Source organism: Battus philenor, unplaced genomic scaffold (genome assembly GCF_028537555.1).
Source record: "Battus philenor isolate CCGP_79_NKW_IND1 unplaced genomic scaffold, ilBatPhil1.0.hap1 SCAF_4, whole genome shotgun sequence".
NCBI lineage: Eukaryota > Metazoa > Arthropoda > Insecta > Lepidoptera > Papilionidae > Battus > Battus philenor.
The window spans coordinates 2,091,668-2,118,321 of NW_027181704.1; the positions used below are offsets into that span (position 1 = coordinate 2,091,668).

Consider the following 26,654-nt stretch of genomic DNA (forward strand, 5'->3'; position numbering starts at 1 on the left):
CGGAGATATATCGAATGTAAAATCAAAATAATAAAATATGTTTCACTCAAGCTATGATCATATTGAAACGAAACATTAAAATTTTTATTTCGAATTATTGTTGTAATGAAAGTATGTTAAAATACGTGCGTATGTACATTTTGGGAAAAAGCTCTTCAACGAGTTTCTAATTTCTGTTTTTCACTCAACGTAAACAAAAAAGCGGCGGTCAAACCGCAATGCACAACAGCGAAGTTTATTTACTAACAAACAGAGCAATGGAAAGTGTTATCGCAAATATTGTTACGCACAGATCATGTTTTGGTTACACGGAGCCATAAATATTAATATAGGCGCCTAGTTTAAGTTCTACGCCAAATATCTATTGAATCAAAAGGTACTCCGTTTCTATTTCGACGGATATGTCACCGACAGATATTTTATTGACACAAAGTTTCTCAGGTTCAATTTTTCTTACATATTTACACAATTTTAAAAGAAAAATATGATTTCATTCATAATAGAATTACAAACGAAATATTAAATAGTATTTTCTATATATATACTTTGATGTTTTATTATATTGCGTGAATTTACGCCAATTAAAGGAGTTTTTATTCATAAAAAGTTATGTATTTGGTTAGTAAAAAGTTTTATTCTTTCATCTTCTTTTTAATAAAAAAAAACATCTAAAACTCTGCTATGTTTATAAATGTAACCGCATTTCCGTAAAGTAAGTAATTTTCTTAAAACGTCGGAAGTTATAACAAGCGTCTTCATAATTATATTCCTGATAGACATGAAGTGACTAGAGGATGTGACATTTAATTTATTGGTCCACCATAAAGATAATTAACATGAAATTTTTCGATAACATTTTTGAATTTATGTACGTAAATTGACAAGGAAAGATTTTATTTAATTTTTTTATCATTTGTTCTTACATTATGAATAATCGATTTTTCGAAGCCTTTTTATCATTTAGTGCATAGTTTCATTCTATGCTTCCTAAATTTTAATAATCCTTTGTGATTGTAAAATACCACAAATTAGGCCCATTCTCGTACCCATTCTGTACCATTTCGACAGTTAACCGTAGATGTTTGTAAGATACTTTATCATCACTCTTAAAACCATGGTCATGTTTAAAACACTTCATATTAAATGAGACGGCAGTTATAGGTAACCATAAAGTTCACGAAAAAAATTAGGAACTTGAAATAGGATGTGCTTGAGAAGGTTTAAATAAGTGTACCTTTTCTACGGCCCCCTCTTTGGGGACTCACTCCACCAACCACCTGCGAGTTTTTCACTTTATATTTTATTTAAATTCTCATCGTACATGCTTAATGTCTACCATTTGTTCTCGTTTCTTCACTTCACATTATCTTTTATTCATTCCTATTCTTTTTCATAAATACTTCGCCTTCTCTGCTTGATTCTGCATTTATATTTATTCATTTTAATACTTTATATATTTGTTTCTAAAAAAGTCTACCTTGGTTTTGTAGTAATCTTAAAAGATAAACTTTACATACAAAATTCAAAAATGGAAATGTGAATTTGTCTGTTATAATATCGACCAGAATAGCATGGGTTCCTCTCGCGTTGTTCCTAGATAAGTGAACGCCGTGAATAACCCAAAGAAAAAGTTACGAATTATTTTAGTTCAATACTTACAAGTACATGGATGACGTGTGCGCAGATGAAGCCTATTAAAAAGGTGCCGATGGTTCCGACTAGAAGTCCGGCGTTTTTGAATGCCAGTGGCATCGCAAGCACTCCGGACCCAAGAGAAGCCTTCAGCAGATGGGCTAATGCACCGAAGCTCCTGAAAAAAGTTTTTATTTTATTTTACGTACTTATATAATAGTGAAGGAATTTAACGAAACATTTTCTTCTCATCTTTGGTGTTTAAAGGCGATACTTTACTCTACTATATCTCTACTCTACCAGACTAAAGCGATGTCTCTTACTTCTGGCATTACTGGCAACCTTACATTCTCTTAACAAGCAAGTGGGATCTATTCCCGGGATTTAGAAAGACCGAATTAGAAATGAGGTGATCCGTAGACAAGCGAAAGTAACCATTGACCAGCGGATTAGAAAGTCTAAGTGGCAACGGGCATGCCATTTAGACTTTACGATACCACGAATCGGCGCAGCTTAAGACTTCCACTCACAACGTGGACAGATGTTAAGTTTCTCGAAAATCTGGAAACTGGATGCAGGCCTCTTCCAAATCATCGTTTAAGCCTTTAGACGCTCACTGCAAGGCATAGACCACCCTCAAAGATATCTATGAGAAGATATACCATAATTGCCACACTTGGCAGGCGGGTTGGCGATCGCAGTGTGGTATTATGGTAAGCAGAGAAAGCAGCTGCCCATCCTCTGGAAACTTGACTGTGAGCAGTGAGAATCCTTCATAATTAATGCACAAACTGAGTTATATACAAGACTGTGTCCAAAGAATCGAATCCGCGACTTACGAACACAAGCGTCAGTCCTTACCGATGAGCTTTGACTGCTTATGCATCTGTCTATATCCAGCCCTATAGCTGAAATGATGATGACGGTGATGAAAAACTCATCATTGTATATGAATGTATCAACCGTGGGGATCTAAATTAATTCGCAAATGGCTTCGTATATTAATAAAAGAGAAACTGTAACTCTTTCGGTCCAATATAACACTAATAATAACTTCAGATGAAACAAATGAATCATTATTGCATACATCATTTTGAAAACTGCTTAAAGTGTACAAAGTGTCTTGTGTTGAACATTAATAGGCTTTTTTCTAACCAATCAAAACTTCTTCCTTCATAAATTTTTTTGTCATTTCATTCAAGAATACATTTGCAGTTTTAATGATTTTAGACTTTATAGTTTAATCTTGCATCCGGTGCATTCTTCCTTGTTTATAGCCAAAGCTTTCACCACACAGGCTGTTTGATTGTAGATTGATTTACCGCTGAAAATAAGACTTGCACTGCCTATTTTCAAGAAAATGGTTAATAACTATTTACTAGACCTATGATTATCTATCTGTTAATTCATTTCTTTTTCCTCCACTGTTTTTTTCTGTGGCAAATGCGATCGAAATTAGTTAGATGTTTTCATCTATTACTAGCTGATCCCGCAAACGTTGTTTTGCAAAAAAAATATTTTTAATTTTCAATTTAAAAATAAGGGTTGATCGTACAGGGGTGAAAATTTAGGGTTGTATGTATTTTTGTATGTTGTATCATAAAAAAATAAAAACAAAAAATTTCGTCAAAAAAATAAAAATAAAATTTTAAGGGTGAACAACCCTTTCACTTAGTGGTATGAAAAATAGATAGTAGCCGATTCTCAGACCTACTAAATACGCATATAAAATTTGGTAAAAATCGGTCAAGCCGTTTCAGAGGAGTTCAAGTTCGAACACCGTGACACGAGAATTTTATTTATTAGATTGTATTATATTTATAATATGTATTACATCTTATTTATTGTAAATATATATGTAAGTATGTCTATGTATGTCTATGTTCGTTTGTTTGTAAATACGTATGTTTTGTAGACTTTGAATACCGATTATTAGTAATTCTAGCTTTTCCATAATATGGTTGTCTGTAAGAGGCTGCCTTGTGTGATAAGATCGCCCTTTGTACTGTTTTCTATATTATTGTGAAACTATTTAAATGTATTCTACTACTACTACTACTACTCCGCTAGCTCAGTGACCCAAAGTGAGTAATGTATAAAATAAAGAATATTTAAGTAAATTAAATTAAATAATCTTATTTGTATGTTTTTGGTTGCAATTCTTTTCTGCTAAATAATGCCTCCCACAAGATCGTTTCGATGACCGGTTTTGCGCTGCCCGCACTGACTTTGTGCGACCTAAAGTATGTAGCGGTACACCTCAGCGGTATAGCCTCCCCTAGGTAGGGGAGGTTGTACCGCTGCTAGGAGATAGGTACTCACGCTGCATCTACCAACCCATGTATATTTCCGCCCATAAAGTCAGATAGAAAAACGTTACGTATTACAAATTTTATCTTACGGCATCAACCGGAAATTAAAAATTCGTTGCTTCTGAATATTTAAAAATAATATGTATTCTTTCCGTGAATATTGGAAGTCAAATTGCAATATTCATCAATACGAAATCGAGGTCACAACTGTTTTATTAAAAATATGCATTATTACATTTGGAACTAGAATAAAATTAAATTTTATGACTATATTTTCCTTTAAAAACACTAAAATATTCTTATATCAATTTTTGAGGTTAAACAGATTCTTTGAATTTATTCTGACAGGTTCGTGAATAATGCAAGCATAATCAAGGTAGCTCTGAGATTTAGTAACGTGCATAAATATTTTTTTTTCGATTATTTAATTATTTACATTTAGATAATTTTACTGAGAATTTTTCATCTTTGGAATTAAACGCAATCCAAATCTTTTGGTCTCTCTTCAATTCGTTGAATATAAAAAGACATCTATTTTTTTTTAAATTAATAATGATGCAACCATAAACTTTAAAGAAAAGGCTTTAAAGGAAGGGATGCATATCACATTTAATTTAATAAACAATGGTTCATGACATAACGAAATGATAGTCTAGTAAGTAAAACCATTTTCAAAATTTGAATTGTTATGTATATGTAAATTGTTTATTAACCAAATTTAATGGCCTGTCGTATTCCAATAGAGATACAGTTTAATTAAATATTACAGGATAATTAGAAATAGGTGTAAAATCTTTGAAGCTCTTTGCTGACAAAAGAACTATACATACACTCCTTTAGAGCTTTCACATATACAACCAAAAATACAAAGTCGACATTGCAATCTAAATAATATAAAATCTCATTGGTATTTACTTTTTATTTATATATTGAAAACACTTTTTATTATATATGTATATATATATAAATATATATATATATATTTATATATATATATATATATATTTATATATATATATATATATATATAATGGCGAACTTTATGCCGAAGGCATCTCTACCAGTTAACCGTTTAGGCGGTGCAGACATATATTAATGATGTGAAACAATTTAATAATAACAAAGTTAATATAATATCAAAAACGACAAAATATAAAATAAAATCGAATTGAGGAGGAAAATAATCACTTAAATTATTTTTACTCAAGGCATTTTAAAATAATTAAATATAAATTAATCTTTTATATAAAACAAATGCAAGATAATATGCAGATATGCCACGTTAATATTTTTTGGCAGCGGAAAATTCCGAAGCGCACTAAGAATTCACACGTCAACAGCTACTTTTAAGTTATGAAATTTTATATAAAATAAACTTTATTGTACTTACGGTATTGTACTTACTATTGTTTTACTTGTCACACGAATAAAATGGATGTTAATAAATATATATATATACATCACTATATAGTACTTCAAATTTAGTAATTAAAAAAGAACCTAAGAAACTGTAAATAAAGATCGTTGTGCCTTTCATGTTTTGTTGTAGACCTTTATAAGATTAACAATAATTACAACAAATTAAAAAAACAAAAAAGGGGACGTCCATAGTGTATTTACAAGGCAACGTCAAAAACTTGCTGTATCAAATATTCGACTGCAAAAAGTCTCCAATTCATTTGTAATAAACGGAATCAGATCTTTTAAAATAATTCCGAAATACATTACTGTACTACCAGTAATAAAATTCAAAACGCATATTAAAAATAAATTGACGTAAAAGGCTTATTTATTCAATAAAATAATATTCAAATGATAAGAATCTTTGGTAGTGATGTCGCCTGATTATTTTGATTTCATTCAAGCTATATGTGATATAGTGCATGTGTATAAATTATTAAGAGATATGTTGTTCTTGATTATTCTCTACAACAATACACCTTGCAAAGCAGAGTAGAGTCAAAAATAAAATAGATAAAAACAAGGTTAAATAGGTAATAAGTTGACGATCTGTAGGGATTCTGTTAAAAGTTCCTATCTTGAATAAACGTATTCTATCTTTATCTTTATCCGAAATTGGTAAATATGCATCTTTATCATCAAGGAAATCTTACAAGACGTATGATGGCGTAGATAAATTTAGATATGGGTTTATAATCTGTGATTAAAGTTTGCTGTGTAAAACATGTATGAGCAAATCTTTGCACCGCACACATCGTTTTCAAGATTTACGGACACTGTTTTCGTGTAAAGTGATGATAAATTTCTCTAACACATAAGCTTGTAATGTAAAAATACGCTATGTACACAATCAGCGGTAGAGCACTGAGCATTTCACTCATCACACTTTGCATTAGTTATATAGAATTATAACTGATCGCAAAGACGTTTCTAGAAGATGGGCAGCAGTGTCCTTTGCATACAATACCATACTGCGGTCTTGTTTGTATTGGACATGACGCCAACTTAGATCAGCTTGGCCAGACTGGATTAACCACGAGAACTAGGACCCCAGTGGTAAGAGAGTAGTAAAGGTAACGAAAAGAATGAAGATCACATGAAGTATGAAGGTAGATAAAAAAAGTCCCTGTCTCACACCAGATAGGGGGTACGAGAGGCTCCCAATAGCGAGGGCCATTAAAAAAAAAACCATACTGCAGTCGCTAACCCACATTACCAAGCGTGGCGATTATTTTATATCCCCCATAGATATCTTTGAGAGAGACTTATGCCTTGCAAAGGGCGATTGTGAACTGTAGCGACGAAGAGACAATTCATAATAAAATCATTAGACTCATGACTCATGAAATGCTAAGAATATAACATTCTCAAATGTTGGATATGCTTGTAAATTAATTATATAATTATCAATATAATTTATCTTTATTTTTTCGAATAATCGTACATTATTAACTAATTTAATTTTTGGACTGAAATGAAGACTTATCTTAAAAATTTTGATTGATAAATATCGCTGTGACAAATGTTATAGAATATCATAGATTAGTTGGTAATAGATTTAACATTACGGTTTCGTTTTCTGGCAGGCGCAAGATACGCTACATGCCCACGCATGGGCAATTTTATTAAATAAGAGCTAACCTGTATGTTCAAGCGCCGATTTTCAAATGTAAATGCTTCTTGCATTTGACTTATTTTAGAGTGAAGACTTTTTATTTAAAATTGAAAACATCTCTAAACTCAAAATCAATACATTTAAAAAACTTTTAAGTTAAACGGTTTTTTGATATCCATATTGTGGTGGTCGTGGAAAAATATGTACCTAGTCCGGGATGTTGGAACGGCGTCCATCTTGAATTTTAAATTTTGACTTAATCATCGTGTTTTACTAGTGTAGCCCTTTCATTTGATACCCATATTAAGGGGGTTAAGGAAAAATATGTAATCCGCCATTTTGTATCGGCGGCTATCTTAGATTTATAATGTTATTGATTTTATTATATTGTATTGTCATCTAAATTAAATATGGTACCAAATTTCAGATCAATCTGACAGCGGGAAGGTGCTTAAATTTCATTTTCTAATTTTGACCCAAATAAATTCCGTACGGGTCGAACTAAATAAAACCGTTTAATAAACGACATAGTTAACGATCAGTTTAATTTAAATACGCAATGTTGTAGTATCCAAATCAACTTCATTATAAAAATAATTTGAAGAGAAACTTGAACATGGGTTAAAAATTTGTTATTGCTATTACTTACGATGTATTCGATTCCAATGGTCTGTGATCAGCGGGCACGTATGGTTCCAAATCTTCCCTTGACCCATTATACGCAAGTTCGATCCTGTAGACAGAAAAATTTAAATCAACAAATGTACAAAAAATATGAGAAATTAACATTAAACCTCAATAAATATCGTGATCAACAAGTAAATTGAATTTGTTTATTAAATGTAAATACTTTATTTATTCTTCCAAATCAATTTCATCGTCTTTAAAGTTATCTCTGTCCAAACGCATTTTTCCAACGCTTTTTTCAATCAAAATCACATATCAAGCGAATACGGTAGTTGCGGAATGACACCAAACGAATTTTCGGCAAAAGAGTCGCGAAGAACCAATTCAGTATGACATCGAAGCTTGTGTTTGAGACACAAAACAATGCTTCAAAATGGTTTTGGCTGAACCAACTGATATTCCAATCTCTAATTGTCACTTTGTTTTTCAACGTGGCCCATGTCGGTTTTAAATAACAATTTCACCTTACTTGTATCATAGTAATATATATATACAGATAAAAAATACTAACAAAATATAATAATAACGCAAAAAAATTATAAGAGGCTATGTAATATAAGAGAATATTGAGATGACCACATAAACATTTAAATTCTTTTCATACCTAGCTAGGACGTTTACTTACATTACATTAAATATAGAGTGCTTGTAAATACAAAACTTATATACATAGAAGTATACAAATGGAAAAGGCTATTAACAAAATGTCGAGAATCTAAGACAGAAACATCTCAATCGGGACCAAAATAAGATCCGAGAGATCGCTGAAATTGTCAAAATTACTATATGACTTTGAATCTTGGTCGATTCATACAACCGACCGAAAATTAATACTTAAGGTTTTTGAAATGTAGTGTTGGAGAAAAATGTTACAAATGCCATGGACAGCAAAATCAAGATCAACTCAAAATACAGGCAAAGCTTTACCAATGTGTCATGAATTACTTTGATCACATCAACCGCAAACCACACATACGACCGCCTACTCTCTGGTTTGATTAAGTCTATAATGGACTCTATTTTCGTAAATTCAGTCAGGGAATTTCAAGAGAGACACGACCATAAAAAATGATTAAAAAGAAGAAGTTTTATCATTGACAGTCGTTGATTTGCTAAACGTACTCCCGAAGAATGAATTGTGAAAAACTTTTTTGATTTTCTACTTTAAACATCGCCACAAATGATCCAGAACGAAAATGTATAGGTTTAAAATTCTACTATCCTTTGTGTCTGATAAGGTAATATCATAGATAAAAGTCAGTTTTATGTGTATGTGACACAAAATTTGGCAAATTGAACATTAGCTAGTTTGTTTTATAAGATTAAGAATGAGGCTTTATAACGCAAGAGGTCAAATGATCCTTTTACGGTCTTTAAAGGTCGATTTATTGAATCGGTCTCGCAATTTTTCTGTATTTGGAAACAATTATTTCCAAATTTAGTAGTATTGCAATTCTCTTTTCCTTTTCGTATACCGGTTTTGCGAATGGAACATAATCATTTTTAATATTGCAATAAAGCTAAATATTTCGAAGTATAGTTACACTTTTATGGCAATTTCTTAGAAACTAAGTGAAATATACAAAAGATTTTATCACTTAGCTTAGCAGAAGTTGAATATTAAAACTGTCTGGAATATTAAACCCATTGACGATGTCACTGAATCTATTCCAGGTATTCTCGACAGGGATATTATAGTTATTAATTTTAACAATTATTGTTCTGATACTATTTTTCTACAAGAGAAAATAATGAGAAAGATTTTTGCTGATAAAACAGATAATATTTTTTATTATTCTCCTGTTTTACTATTAACGCAACATATTTTTATAAAAAAAATCATTAATTAAATATAAGATTCTACTTATTAACATATTCAACAAGAAAAAACACTAGTAGGACATGCAATAAATATAAATATTATTATAGTAATAGAATTCAAGCATTACCTTCTAATGCACTTACTTACAGAAGGTATGTATAGCAATAAAATATTATTACATCACGAGAGAACAAACTATTGTGATATACTAAACCAATAATAAAGCAGTAGGTAAAGAACTAATACAATTGACTTTTAATAACATACTATTGTACATATAAAAGATGGAAAATTTATTATAGCCAAAGTAGGTTCATATAACTTTACCCTTTGACGTCGCAGGACATTTACGTAATTATCTGAATTCTAAAACGTAACTGAGAAGTGATAAGGCAGTGCCAGATCAGAAACGGAAATGATCATAAATGTATAATTATCCACACGTGTTCCTGTGCGGCTGATGCAATGAAAAATATCTCTTTCATCAGATAATAAAGCGATCTCCGTGATTGGGGTTAAGTTGACACCAACCCCGCAAATTGGTGTTCATGATTGTCTACCAATAAATACGCCCTCACATTTGATTTGTATAACTAGATGTTCATGACTCATTTCAAATTTGAATTTGAATTTGGAACTTCGATTTTTAAACCCAAATCAAATATGACATTTCTTCCAAATTTAAAAATCTTTTTTAAAAAAAATAATATAAGAACAGATGTAACTATTATAAATACATTGTTACAAATATTAATATTACCTTGAAATGAATTATTAAAACGTTTATTAATAAAACATATTGTAACCTTTGCTAAAGTATCTTCAATAACTGTTTTAAATTTTTGTAATATTGTAGATAAATTATTGTGCAAGATTAATATTATTTAAATCTCATTGTATTCACGAATTGCTGTGTGAATTTTTCGCTATTCAATGTACTCTTTATTCATTTAATTCTCATGAATATTCATAATTATCGCTTGTAACAATAAATTGTGTTTATTTTTCGTTTTCATAATAATAATGTATGACTTAATATCATGTTTGATAAGTTTATATATGGTATATAGCATACTAGTTAATAAGTATAATTAATGATAGTAGATAGAAGGTCCAGTTTTCGAAAGATGCATTTTATATGAATTACATATTACTATCGAAGTGTAAAGACGACGAAACGTTGTGATGTATGAAACCAGAATGTCCTAGAATTAAAATTAGCTCAGGTACTGGTCATAAACATTTTTTGTTTCAAGTCGTGATCATTTCAGAAGAACAGGTTTCTTCAGGGGTAGGGCTTCAAAGCTACTAACCAACATGACATATCACAGACTTATGAAGACCGATCTAATGAATATATTTCATTTATAAAGGGCTCATTAGAATTTCTGTTTCAACATTATCATCATCGCTATTTTAGCTTTAAGATGTCCTGTTACTGATATTACGCAGGGATCGTTAGAATTTTAGTTTCATCATCTTCATAATTTTAGCTGTAGGGTGTCCAGTGTCTGATATTACGCAGAGCTTGTTAGAATTTTAGTTTCATCATCTTCATAATTTTAACTGTAGGGTGTCCAGTGTCTGATATTACGCAGAGCTTGTTAGAATTTTAGTTTCATCATCTTCATAATTTTAGCTGTAGGGTGTCCAGTGTCTGATATTACGCAGAGCTTGTTAGAATTTTAGTTTCAGCATCTTCATAATTTTAGCTGTAGGGTGTCCGGAGTCTGATATTACGCAGGGATCGTTAGAATTTTAGTTTCATCATCTTCATAATTTTAGCTGTAGGATGTCCAGTGTCTGATATTACGCAGGGATCGTTAGAATTTTAGTTTCATCATCTTCATAATTTTAGCTGTAGGGTGTCCAGTGTTTGATGTCATGCAGGACTCGTTACAATTTTTATTTCATCAATATCATCATCGTCATCATTATTTTAGCTGTAAGATGTTCAGTGTCTAGGATACCAGTGTCCGATATTATGCAGATCTCGTTCAAAATTTTTGTCTCATCATTATCACCCTATGTCTGATGTTGGCTTCCCCTATAGTTTTCAAATAAGACCGATTGTTCGGTTGTCCACCTCTTGGGTGAATGTCCTATCTACGCTTGCCGGTTCAAGGTCTCCACTCCAGAACTTTAAGGCTTTAGCGGCCTTCTGTTCTACGGTCCTACTCATTGACATTTCAACTTGCTTCTCCGCTAGGCTATGTTCCTTTGTATACGAATCTCCTCCTTCTTAACTGTGTCGTAGAAAAATCACGAGCATGGCCCTGTGTTGGCTTGCTGAGCAACTGGGGGTTTGCCAGAAGTAGGAGACTGCGTTACTGTTCCATAAGTCATCACTTGTAACACACTAGTTGTAGATTTTCAATTTTTGGTACATATATGTTGATAATGATGTTTTTTTACAAAACCATATTTGTTTTTCAGATACAATAGATATTTTGTTGTTTTAACCCATATACGCCCACTGCAAGGTACAAGCCTCCCCCAAAGATATTTATGAGGAGATGTACCATAATCGACACGCTTGGCAAGCGGGTTGGCGATCGCAGTGTGGTATTATGGTACGCAAAGGACTCTGCCCCCCATTCTCTGGAAACTTGTTTGTGATCAGTGGAAATCCTATATAATTTATGCACAGAGTGAGTATTATATAATTTATTTTATATAATATTCTTTATTGTACACGTTAAGACACATTTAATAAGTTTTACAATACTATACAAAAAAGTACAATAGGCGGTCTTATCACACCAGGCAATTTCTTACAGACTACCATAGTATGGAAAAGGTAAAAGTACTAATAAAGGGTAATTTACGTGTACAAAAAATACATATTCACAAACAAACAAATATAAACATACATAGACATACATACAGACGTATATAACATATATAATACATATTATAAATATAATACAATAATAAATAAAAACATCTAATTGACTTCGATCAGTATTGGTTTTTGGTTTATTGGTTATGATATTACATCCCAGGAATCGAACCACGATCTTCTATCGCAAGTCTCAGTCCTCTACCACTGAGCTACCACTGCGTAATAGATAAATTATAAAACAAATACAATACAAATGGTAGGTAATATCTACATAACTATGTCGCAAATGTTAACTCCAACATCCGCAGTTTAAAGGACAGACGACATTCCCAATATAGAAACATATAACAAAGAGAGAATTATAAATGAACTTAAAAAAGAATAAAAAATCAGTGTGCATTTTCTTTCAGCGAATAATTTTTCTAAATACTTCTAGTAGTTAGATTTACATTTACGTGAAGTACTAGAGAGATAGAGAATACATAATTATAGATAATTAGTTTTATTCTATCTGTAACTTTGGGATTTAACAACGAAAATATTGTCTAAATAATCCGTGCAGGCCTCACATGTTAAAAAATATTGACTAGATAATCCGTGCAGGCTTGTCATTTTAAACCAGCATTTATTAATGTTAGGAGTAAAAAGCAACTCTGTGAGTTAATAAAGACAAGATTATTTCAGTAGTGGGATATAAAATTTGCGTATGTAATATTATTTTTAACACCATCCATTCCAGAATATACCTTTTTACTTCATATTCTTTAATTTGCGTGCGTCAGGGTCATTTGTGGTACGGAGTCAAGTGAAAAATGTATGTTTTTTTAATGGCTTAAATTATTAAATCTGGCTTCTCTATATATTTTTTCAACCTTTATATTTGGTTAAAAACACACATTTGTTTGTTAAATTGACAACTGAAGATTTTTATCATGTAACCCAACAAAATTATATCTAATGACGATGTCAACCATTCTATATAAGAAACATTGCAGTTATATGACAAGAAAAATGTACAAGAAATTATTTAAATCTATGCGAGAATTGTCCATTAAATTTTTAAAAATTAAACTTAAACTTGGCTCATTGGAAAATGATTTTACAATATCAATGTATTTATGGCATGTTATAATGAGTAGATTCCAAAAAGATTTATATTAGTTGTAATCATTTTAATTTTTGTTATTTTATAAAGTTTTAAAATTTATGTATAAATTACATATTCCTTTTTAAGTGTCCTCTTTAGTAATTTAGGTAGTAAATTTTGTAAGAATATGCATGCTGAATGTTTGTAGTGCAACATGCTGTTCTCTTTTTCGATTGTTATTAGCATCTAGCAAATAAATATCATTTTTTTATTTCATATTATTTTAAATTAAAAGTATGTTATGAATATATCTTATCAGAGCTTTAAAAAATTTTTAGTTCATCGAAATACGTAGAACTTTGTTTGTTGAATCATTTACATGATTGATATTATAATGTATTAATCAGAAATGAATAATTTCATTTGAAAAGAGCAACTGTTGAGTTTCTGGTCGCTCTTTCTCATCAGCATTCCGAGTCTTTGGTAGCTGATCACCTACTATTATAAAATAATTGACTATTTAAAAGTGAGTGTAAATGGGTGTAAATTTTGAATCACCGAACTTGTAATCTATTGCTTTCTTTTTCCGAAAGAGGGATTGACCCTAAAATTCATTGAGTCCTCTAGGTAATAACTAACCAATTGAAAAAAATAAGAGAAACAATTGTGATTGTTTTATAGTTTCTTTATGGCCTGTCCTCACAAAATAGCCGCATATTAAACTGTAGCAAATATACAATGTTAATAATAATAAAATTGTTTACGGCATCAATAAAACAACGTGAACATAATTCTTCTTATCTCGTGCTATTTCGACGGCGTGATAGAGATTTGTATTTTTCGTGATGACGAACTATTTTAATTTCATCACGACAATGCCAAATTGCAATGTTAAGAATGAAATTCGAGGATTTATTTATCAACGAACATAAAATATGACTGTATAAAAGATCTGGAATTAAAAGATAAGTTATTTATACAGTTTTTGCAAAGTAATTTTTGTATGGTATTCTCAAAGTTAATCTAGCTGTCTCTGATTGTGTTTATTGACCATAATCCACTACGTAGATCAAATGCTTCTTATCGTGTGCAATACGTATATATCGTGGTATAAACAAGACGTGTCACTTAATAAGTTTTTAGAACATAGATAATTAAATAAAGTATCAGATTAATCGTCTCTACAGCGGGTCGGATCTCCACTGCTAAACAATTGCGAAATCAAAAGCGAATTTTCAAATGCGCAATTTCAACAACTAACATATTTTCTAAAATTTTTATATTTTTCCTGAATATATTTTGTTTAATTTTCTAGGAATCTTATAACAAAGAGTTGAATGAAATTGACAAAGTTGTTATCAAATATAAATACAGGGTGTGCTATGAATTCATTTATATTCACACAATCATATACGAGTACATTTGACTCTACTTTTTTGAATGTCGCCGCGGCCGTTAGGTTCCTGTTAATTCTGTTGAGTATTTGAAAAAATTACGAGTGCTCTTGGTTCTGTTCTCTACAATCGTAACCCATGGTTTCAAGAAGATGAAGCCATTGGTCAGACCAAGCCATTGGTCCAACAAGTTCCTGACGGAGGTCAAAGAAATGTTTCTGGAAAAGATGATTTCTAGATGATGTGATCTCCCATAGCCACGCAGAAGCTAAAATCTATTCCAAGCAGACTTGTATATAGGACTATTTAAAGAAATTTGCCAATTAAAAGAATAAATCAGCAAAGAGATGTCGGCGATTTCGCGGTGACTTTGCCGCCGTGTATTTGAAAATTTCGGCACTCGGAAACTTTCTAGAGTGTAAAAATAGAAATGGTGGTAATTTAGATAATATAATTAAACAGTATTTTAAATACATTTAAAGGTTTTTTAAATGATTTTTGAAATGTTAACTATTCCATAAACACCTCTGCTTAAGCGTGTGCGTTTTTGTACATAAGTATAATTAACTCTTATGGGTCAGGGTTGTCCAAAATAGTTTATTATTATAATTATAAATGGTTATATATGTATTTAGGCTAAGGTCATTTCTGTGCAATAAAAAGTTTAACATCGAGCTACGAATGCAACTAGCACGCTGTAATGTTTTGCTATTCTCCTGTATGCCGTTGAAGCGTGAACCCTTACAGAATCAATGATCAAAAAAGTTGAAGCCTTCGAAATGTATACAGAATAATGAAGAGGATATCCTGGAGATATAAAGTTAATAATGAAACAGTGTTTAGGAGCTTAAAGAAAAACATTTTTGAGTCACATGATGATGTACATAAATTACGAGCAACTGTACCTTGTATAGGGTAAGATTCACAGGAAGCGAAATGGTTGTAGGAGACGGATATCCTGGCTGAAAAACTTACAACAGTGGTCTGAAAATAGCACCTATTCGATCTTCAGAGCCACGATGTCAAATATTATGATTGCCGATAGTCACCGACTTTGGTAAGAAGATGGGAGTTTAGGGCATTTGCCGAGCCCCAGGCAAATTGCCTCCATAATAGAAGTAAGAAAAGGACCAATATTTAGCCACTTCCGCACATGCAGCGGTAGTCGTGCAACAAAGTGCACCGCCCGCCAGCCCGCTGATAAATGCGTATGCGGCAAACGATGCGAATTACACAACTGCTACCGTTAATTCACTCAACACGTGTTTCACCCCTCCACGGGGCATGTTCAGGAGTTATGTTACACCGATTAGTGCCAAACACAGAGTCTCCATTATAGAAAATAAACCGCCTCAACAAATTTTGAAAATATTTTCATAAAATAATAAAAAAATAATTGATGAAAAAATGTAACAAGTAAATACTTCAACTACTCGTATTTTATTAAAATTAATGTTTCTTTGTTCGTAAACATTTCACAAATTATTCATGATATAATCGTAGTTATTGACGCGTGGACGTGTGACAGTTGTTTTAATATTTTATTTATTATATCTTATTTGTAATATTAGGAGGCAAACATTCAACAGACAATACGTACTTCTTTGTAGCTATATGTAAAAGGGATTATTCAATATTTACACCAGTAAAATTATTTTAAATATACATATAAACCAGTGTTTTTGTGATATTATTGGAATTGTAAAACGGATGCAATATAAATTAATACGCCAAGCCTTTCTAGTGCATCATTACGCATATAATAATAATAGAGTAACAATTATAAACTTGCGTGGCGGTAGAGTACTGAGATTTGCGATATATTCTCATATAGTCAAACTTTGTGATTTTATTTTTGATCTTTGTGATTCACACATTAACTATATAGGATTGCCACTGCTTACAAACAAGTTTCTAGATGATAGAAAGCGCTGTTTCTTGCGTACCAAAATACCAAACTGTGATCGCCAACCCGAGTATTAAGCGTGGCGATTATGGTATATCCCTTCTTAAATATTTTTTAGGGAGGCCTATCTATGTCTTGCAATAGTCGTCTATGAGTCATATATATATATATATATATATATATATATATATATATATAACTTATTCTCCACTTTGTATAATTAATAGTAATCTCTTATGAATGTCATAAATAAGAAGAGTGCCAAAATAGCCCTCTTGGGTAGAAACTAAAATCAAATTCAGCTGACCTATAAAAGCATCTAGCTCGTCCAGATCTTAGGGCCCACGACAAACTCTGTCAAGTTTTTTTAATTCTTATATCTTGATATTCATTTCATCAAATATCCTAACCAACAAAAAAACCAAACTTTGTTTTCATGTGGAAATTTCTTCATAATGTATGATTTTTTTCTAACTTTTAAACTTTTTATTTATTCTTTATACCAATTCGGATAATTCATAGAACACTCAAGTACACAAAAGAATACCAGTAGAGCAGATTTTGATATAAATTTGAAACGAATTCAACTTTCCATTAGTGACTTCATTCAATTAAAAAGAATAGGTTCCAAACGCTTGCTTATCTATGAAGGGTACATGACAAACTAAGACGAAATTTTTTTAAACACTTTCAATTTAAAACAGTGCTTAGAGGTAGTGATTATAAACTTTGTATTAAGTAAAATGATTATTTACACAGTACACAGTTACAAATATTATGGAAGGTAGAGAAAGATATAACAAGCTGATTGTTATTTCACGTGCTAACCTTGTGTATATAGCTATTTTTAAACGGTTTTATTTAGTTCGACCCGTACGGAATTTATTTGTTTATTTATTTGGGTCAACATTAGAAATTGAAATTTAAGCACCGTCCCGTTGTCAGATTGATCTGAAATTTGGTACACACATTTAATTTAGATGACAATACAATATAATAAAATCAATAACATTATAAATCTAAGATGGCCGCCGATACAAAATGGCGGATTACATATTTTTCCTTAACTCCCTCAATATGGGTATCAAATGAAAGGGCTACACTAGTAAAACACGATGATTATGTCAAAAAAAAAATTTAAATTCAAGATGGACGCCGTTCTAATATGGCGGACTAGGTACATATTTTTCCACAACCACCACAATATGGGTATCCAAAAACCGTTTAACTTAAAAGTTGTTTAAATGTATTTATTTTATACATATCACTGTTCAATCTCCTCAATTGTCAGGTTTTATTACTTCGTCCCGATTTAAAGGTATCGATACAAATAAAATTACAAGGGCAACGATCACCTTCAACTTCAAGGTGACGATTGTGAACGCTATATTATCCGTGATATTGTATTTCGAAGTACAGAATAAAGTTCTATTGTTGTGGGTAAATGCCTTTGCGGTCGGAGCTATAATTATTGGTTACGAAATGTTTTGTGTTCACAGAGCTAATGATTCAAACGTATGACTTAAATTGGTACATGAATTTTTTTTAATATTTCTAATTTGTATCGCTAGGGTGTTTTGTTCACAATGTTTTTTTTTTGCGTTTACTGAGCGCAGACAAATGGTAGAGAGATTGCCGCTGTGATACGGATCTTTATTCTTCCATCTGCAAGTCACGACAGCGTTTTATTATTCCAATTATTCTTATAGGTAAATACAGCTAAAATTTATACATATAAACGATATAATTTAAGACACATTGGCCAAAGACCTTCGTCTTCAAACATTGCGATATTTTGGACCAGAAGAGGTTTCAAAGTTTTAGTTTTAGTTAAAGAAGTCCACTGGTGGACGACGTAGGCGTCTTCCATAAATTTCAAACAGGTTTGGTTGGAAGCGGCATAATATACCTTCTTTCGTGGACAATAACAAATAAAATGTTTCCGCCGAAATTTATTAACAATTTTGATTTTTTTTAATTAAGGATTTTGTAAGAACTGGAAAGAGATAAGAACTAAACTTTTCGGTTTTTTTTTTCAAAAAAGCACATTGGATAGGTTAGCCACATTAAATCAGAATTATAAAGATAGATTAGGTAATAAACATCTTCAAAAACACTTTTTCATATTGTAGTTCGCATTTATTTCACAACTTGTGATATTTGCTGTCTCTTAATAGAAAATTACTCTGAAACTACATATTTTTTATCAACAAATTATTACATAAATAATGAGTGGAAAAGCGAACGCTATATCAAAGGTATTCTCTACCATTTGCAATGATAAATTAATTGTGATAGTTGAAGGAAAAACAAATAATGATATGCTAAAAGAAAAAGGAAAAAATAATGCATCTGCAATATAATTATAATATATGTAAATGCACAAAGTATAATATCTTCAATTATCTATAATAAATTTAACATATATAGGATATGACCATGCAATATATACAAATAAATATACTATTTTGATTATGTAGATATATGTAAATCATATGTTATAATAAAAACAATTGATTTATTAAAATAACACCTGAATCGGTTTTTGTAATGCAAATGAGCTGTTAATGCTACCTAATACATACATATATATATATATATACACACACACACACATATATATATATATATATATATATATATATATATATATATATATATATATATATATACTTACGTATATACCTATATAAATACATACATATTAGGTAGCATTATTTATATAAACTCCCAGCGAAACTTTTGTATAATGTCTTTTTATTATCACATAACAAATTTGAAAGTTTATTTAATAAAATTTCGTACATCTTATTACGGATTAAATTATTTACTTCTCCTTGTGCTCTGCCCTTTACTACCGAGGACTGTGATACTTTTTTGGAAAGTTTGTCGCGCAGTAAGCCATCTGTGCCTGAATTCGGCGGTGAAAGGGTTGAAGTGATAATAAAAATAGGGAACGAAATACTGTATTAATCTTTAACATATACATTAACCATATTTTGAAAGTGATATAAAACACCCGGACATTATATTGTGGGCTGAATTTATGTTGAAGCATGCCATTACTAGTTTATGTCAAATAAGGTTCTTCTAACTTTATTCCTATGACGTAAAGAAGAGATATCTATAAATGATTCTAAATGAACAATAATAATTGAGAAATAAATGATTAATACACTGTTTTCAATTGACATCACTAGTGAAGATTGACCATTCAAGGTCATTTGATCATTATAATGATTCAATCTGATCATGATTTAGATTTTAAAACTTATGAATACTGTACACGGTTTTGTAGAACAAAATGGTTAGGTACCTTTTAACATGGAATGATTCACTCTTAACCTTTCATTAGGCTAGTTAATTCTATAGCGGTGCTAACAAACCGGAACACATTAGTTGCATATAGTTGATGACGTACAAAATATCTTACTATCAGTAAATATTCAGTTTAGGTCATATTTATGCTCCTTTATTGTACGTTAATAAATGAATAAAACAGATAAATAATAATAAAAAGGGTTCTTTAATAATGTAGCGAGAACCATAGTAATTATATATGAATCCTAAAATTAAAGTTGCGTACAAATATATACAAGAAAATTTAGTTTAAAATATCTCTACGATTATTAAATCTATCACAATATGAATAATTCTATCAGCTCTACCAATGTTTCTAGCCGGTACCACAACTCTTTTTAATTCGCTATAGCGCCAACCTATATGTTGAAAGTATATTGTTTTTAAACACAAATAACTGATGTAAAATTAATTTTAAGACCGTATAAGGTTAAACAATTTATACTCTAATTACTGTAATAGAAATATATATACATACATACACACATACACACACATATATATATAAATATGTATATTTATATATATATATGTATATATATATATATATATATATATATATATATATATATATATATATATATATATACATATATCTCATTGGTCTTTTCTCATCATTGATTCTCAAAATATCATTTGTGATAAACGGTTTCAGATATTTTAATCAAATGCTGCAAAAAAACTTTATTTAATTACAGCATAAGCATATTAAAAATACATTGACGGATAAACCTTATTATTCAGTAAACTAATATTTAAATGATAATAATCCTTGACAGTGATATCGCTTGATTATTTTCATTTCATTTAGACTATATCTGATAAAGTGTATATGTATAAGTCAGTGTTGTAAAACTACTAAAAAATGTGTGTGTTGTGGAGTTTCTTCCTGTTTATTCTTCACAATTATAACACTTTGCGAAGCAGAAATGTATAAAAATAATAGAAAATAATTTGGCAATCAATAAGAGTTTTGATGAAAGTTCCTTGGATGAATAAACGTATTTATCTTTAACTATATCTATCTCCCATTTCACCTGTCTACTTGTCATCACAATTCCATTTCGAAGCAAGTACACATAAATATTTCGATCTTCGAGCTATTGTCTATTTAGAGGTCCCCCCATGTTACCAACTTTACTCACTCCTTCTTTGCAGTACAATCTATTCTTCTCTGGAAAGTGCTCCTTCTTGACATTAGAATGATCGGAAATCGTTGCGCATTCAATGTGAAGGTTTTAAATCGTTGCTTTGCAAGCTGTCAAAATCATCACGATAGTTAGACTTTATTATTTATAGTATTTACATAAATAGCGTACTTAAATATATTTATATTCATTGGTTGTTATTTTCCTTCCCATTTAGATTTTTTCTTTCTCTTTTATTATGTTTACTTATTTCACCTACCTTCATTTGTTTATCTATATATAAGAAGTGTTTAATAAATAAACAAAAAATGATACATCTGACTCAATATATGTATGTATCTATTTCTTGTGTTACATTCATGTATTTGCATAAGTTCTGCATTATTCGATGTGTTATTGCAGTAACCTTACTTTGAATGTGTGAGCTCATGTAAAACTGTAGCACGCGAATAAATCTTTGTGGTTAACTATGTCTGGTTTGTATATAATGACGATTCAGAGTCGGCGAACACGACACCATGGATAAGCCAGCCGGCGGAAGACCTGTGACGACAAATACCGATCAAATCATGGACTACATCGAGTTAGACCGGCATGTGGCATCTCGTGACATCGCCCAGGAGATGGGAGTTAGTCACCAAACCATTTTAAACCATCTGCAGAAATCTGGATACAAAAAAAAGCTTGATATTTGGGTGCCGCATGATTTGACGCAAAAAAACCTTCTGGACCGAATCAACGCCTGCGATATGCTGCTGAAACGGATCGAACTCGATCCATTCTTGAAGCGGATGGTGACTAGCGACGAAAAATGGATCACATACGACAATATCAAGCGAAAACGGTCGTGGTCGAAGGCCGGTGAATCGTCCCAAACAGTGGCCAAGCCGGGATTGACGGCCAGGAAGGTTTTGCTGTTTGTTTGGTGGAATTGGAAGGGAATCATCCACTATGAGCTGCTCCCATATGGCCAGACGCTTAACTCTACCATCTACTGCGAACAACTGGACCGCTTGAAGCAGGCGATCGACCAGAAGCGTCCAGAATTGGCCGACAGGAAGGGTGTAGTGTTCCACCAGGACAACGCCAGACCACACACTTCGTTGATGACTCGTCAGAAGCTACGGGAGCTCGGATGGGAGGTTTTATCACATCCACCATATAGCCCGGACATAGCGCCAAGTGATTACCACCTGTTCCCGTCCATGGCGAACGCCCTTGGTGGTGTAAAGTTGAACTCAAAAGAGGTTTGTGAAAAGTGGCTGTCCGAGTTCTTCGCAAATAAGGAGGGGGGCTTCTACGAGGCAGGTATTATGAAGTTGCCGTCTAGATGGAAACAGATTATCGAACAAAACGGCGCATATTTGAACTAAATCCGATCACTGTAACACTTTTTATAAAGCATTGAATAAAGAGCAAAAAAGCGGAAGGGAGATATTTGACATCCTGTTATATTTACTACATGCTTTGTCTGATTACAGTTAAATATCAGCTAACAGCATTAATGTATGTATTGTCATAAAGTTTACGACTAAATTAGATTATGAGAGTATATTTAAAGTGTTGTACATAGAAAAAAAACTTTTAGTTTAATAGAATTTGGATTGCATATTTATTATCTCATCATATATCTGATTCTATTAGAGTATAAAAGGGGTTCTGCGTTAATGATGTGTTCATTATAGATCATTTTACGTCTAAGCCAGAATTTTTCCTTCCCCATCTTAGCCTTTCTTATGCCCCCCTATGTAACACACAAGTATATATATATATATATATATATACTTGTGTCGAGTCCACTTTCGAATTACCCCACTGTGTGGCGTGCGTCCCACGTTGGGAAACACTAGTTCAAATGCTACTCTACCAATGTTGATTGATTTACAATTAAATCATCACCGTGTAAGCCTATAGATGGACACTGCAAGGTAAAGGCCTTTAATAACTTCTGACTGTATCAGTCTACCTATTGCTGGGCTAGCCCAAGTTACAAAAGTACGTTCATTTAAATACACCTCCAGTACACACAAGTTAAAAGTACATAAAAAGTTACCGCATAAATAATGGTTTTGTTACGCGTTTCTTTGACGTGATACAACGTTTAAAATTTATGTACAACATTGTAGAAAGAAAGATCAGACTACGTCAAATCAAAAATATATTGAAGAGAAACATGACATGACGACTTTAGACACGTAAATAATATACACTAATTGCAGATGACTCTAATGCAAATATATAATATAATTTAATAATTATAATCTATTTTCATCGTTTTTTTCGTCATTTTTTCGTTTATTTCATTTCATTTTTATCGTATATTTAAATATCTCATCTATTCACGTATTTTTTTTCCGAAATAAAATATAAAATGTGGCTACATTTTACTGATAAAATTTGTTTACGTAAAATTATGAAATTCCACGGCGCGCTCGCCAGAAGGTTATTATCAATTGAAATAAATATGTTTTTATTTCTGCGAAACACTCGACAACTTCGAGAACATGAAAATAAAAGTAGACTGATATAAAATCTGTTAAAAATAGTTTTATTTCACGTTTAATATTTGTTTTTATGATTAATTTTTCTAGTGTTTATAATTTTTGACGCATGTACGTATTATCAGGTATGCACTTAATAACGCTGGTAATAAAATCTTGATATCCTTGAGTGTGTTCTAAGTGTCAGCGTATTGTTAACGTCAGTAACAAACAAAGGATTACAATTATTTGTTATTATTTATCTACAGCCTATTTATAAAGCGTTGTGCTTATACAATGTAAACACATTTATATCTAATATATAAAATTCTCGTGTCACGGTGTTCGAACTTGAACTCCTCCGAAACGGCTTGACCGATTTTTACCAAATTTTACATGCGTATTCAGTATGTCTGAGAATCGGCTACTATCTATTTTCCATACCCCTAAGTGATAAGGGTGGTCCACCCCTAAATTAAATTTTTCATTTTTTAGACATTTTTTTGGTTTTTATTTTATTATGATACAGCATACAAAAATACATACAAACCTAAATTTTCACCCCTCTACGATCAACCCTTATCTTACATTTGTTAATTAAAAACTTTAATTTTTTTTGCAAAACCACGTTTGCGGGATCAGCTAGTAAATATAGATAATTCGAATTTTGAAAACTCTTTTTAAGCATGACATTATTTTTGGATACGAAATTTTTTTCCTTCATTGACAGCAAATGATCGATACTTTCAAACATTTACCTATCACCTGTATATTCGTATATTCATTAACAAAATAATAGATTGGCATTTAAATATATTAAATAATTTTATTTCGTATTTTATATCCATTTCCCGAAATTGGCTATTAAAGTTTTGTGTTTTAAAATAAGGACACTCAATAATAAAAAAGATCAAATTGAAAGTTACATTTCTTAATATAAACACGTTTTAAGGTTTATCGATTTCAGGTTTTTCCGACCACTTACTTTGAACTGTAAGCGTCTTGCACGGTGCGAATTTGCGGCGCCTCGGTTTGTTTCTTCATTTTGAATTTATTCTTCTTCTCTCAGTGTTGATACGGAATCTGATATCTCCTCTCCAGCATTTCCACCAAATTTATTATCTGCAACAAAACAATCAATATTTAATAATTATCATCTTTTTAGTCTTTTCACAACGGAGTCGTTCCCAAAATCACGCTACTTTGTGAAAACATCTATTATCGCGTAGTTGATATTAAAATTAATGACTGGTGTATCCGATATTGTTTAAATTTAAATTACGAAATTCTTTATTCAAAATAGGATGGATTACATCAGCTATTAGTGTTAAAAGTTAAAAAAGAGTTTAAATAGTGTTCGAATAATAAATGCCACAGGACAGAGACTAGACGAAAGAAACTCCGCAAGAGTACATATATTATTAAAAAATAATATAAAATTACTTATTTAGTAAACAAAATAAAATTGAAATCGCATTGATTTATTACAGAACACATTATTCACTTATTGATAATCGTCATATTTATCATCTTTATCATTCATATAAGTTAAAGTGAACTAATCTGAAAAATGCACTAAGATTTTTGTTAGCTACAATCGAAAATACATTATACTACAGTGATAAAAAAGTAAGGTGAAATTGTTATTTAAAACTCCCGCGCATTAAAGGCATGTCATTTTTTCTAAGGTTGAGTCCGATGAAGCTGTAAAAGCCAAAACGGCTAACAGCACGCATCAACATTAGAGTATAGCTAAGGTTGGTAGAACTGTCTATAACAATTCTGAAGGATTTTTACTCTAGCCAGTGTCAAAATCGCATAAGTTTTTGGAAAAAAGAGTCACTCGACGTATTCACAAACATCGTATTCGATATTCAGTAAGCACAAAAGGCCAATGCGGGGACGCCTTTTTGACACGATTGAGAGGATAAAAACCGAATCAAAGGTACTGAAGGCTTTTCCGGCAAAATACTTTTCCGACTGTTCCGAGGACTGGAAAAAGCGTTGGTAAAACTTGGTTTTATCGGACAGAAATTACAATGAAATTGATTTGGAGGAATAAAAAATGTATTTGTACTTTATAAATAAATTCATCTTAATTTTTTATGACCGTGATACATCGGCAATTAATGTAGATTTTTTATACTGCGGTTATAGGAGTTTTAGTGTAACAATTTTTAAAATTATCATAATAATATAATATCTCTCTTTGCTCTGCTGTAAATCTACAATGTTTGAGAAACTTGTTTCGTTGTGTTTAACAAAGATAAGATTAAATATCTGATAAATAAACCATTCGTAAATTTCGTAAGTGCAACATGAGATAATATTCAATTTAATAACAAATATGTTTGGAGACCAGATAGAGTTATTTCATTATGGGAGTCGAAGCTCAACCCTTTTCTTGATAATGTATCTGTAGAGATACACCAGAATTAAAAAAAATATAGTGGTATCAATTTTGAACGCAAAGTAATAATTTGTATTTGAATGTTTAGGTAATTTTTTTAATTTTCGAACGCTTGTTCAGTTTTTTGCTGTTGGCATCCTTGGGTCTTAAAAGTCAAGTGGTATGAATATTAATGTTATATTAAAAAAATGCCAAGTTAAGGGTTAAAAAGAAGGTTAAAGGTTAAAAAAAAGAAGGTTAATGGTTAAAGGGTTAAAAGGAGCGAGAGTATAGTTTCACATACATTTACAGATTGTGAGGGATTAAAGTGGCTGAACTTGGAAGTTGCTTGAACAAAACTTCGTTAACATGATTCAGCTTGAAAGCCTTCGGATGAACTTCAGCTCGGGTCGTTATATTTTATGTTATATTACCGGATTGGGGCATTTGGCACATCGACTCGAGGTCGCCCTACACTGCCGGACCTTATTAGGTTGTTATAAGCATGTCAACATT

At 31.3% G+C, this 26,654-nt stretch overlaps 1 protein-coding gene across 1 annotated transcript in view; it reads right to left on the reverse strand.

Moving 5' to 3' along the window:
* LOC137928810 (proton-coupled amino acid transporter-like protein CG1139) overlaps positions 1-26,654 on the reverse strand; it is a 67,063-nt gene that overhangs the window by 9,332 nt on the left and 31,077 nt on the right. Inside the window, exons 2-4 of the mRNA XM_068771794.1 lie at positions 24,735-24,871; positions 7,670-7,753; positions 1,660-1,810 (exon numbers count right to left, since the gene is read on the reverse strand). Of these exons, the coding sequence (XP_068627895.1) occupies positions 1,660-1,810; positions 7,670-7,753; positions 24,735-24,793 (294 nt within the window). The 5' untranslated portion in view covers positions 24,794-24,871. The remainder of the gene's footprint in view (positions 1-1,659; positions 1,811-7,669; positions 7,754-24,734; positions 24,872-26,654) is intronic.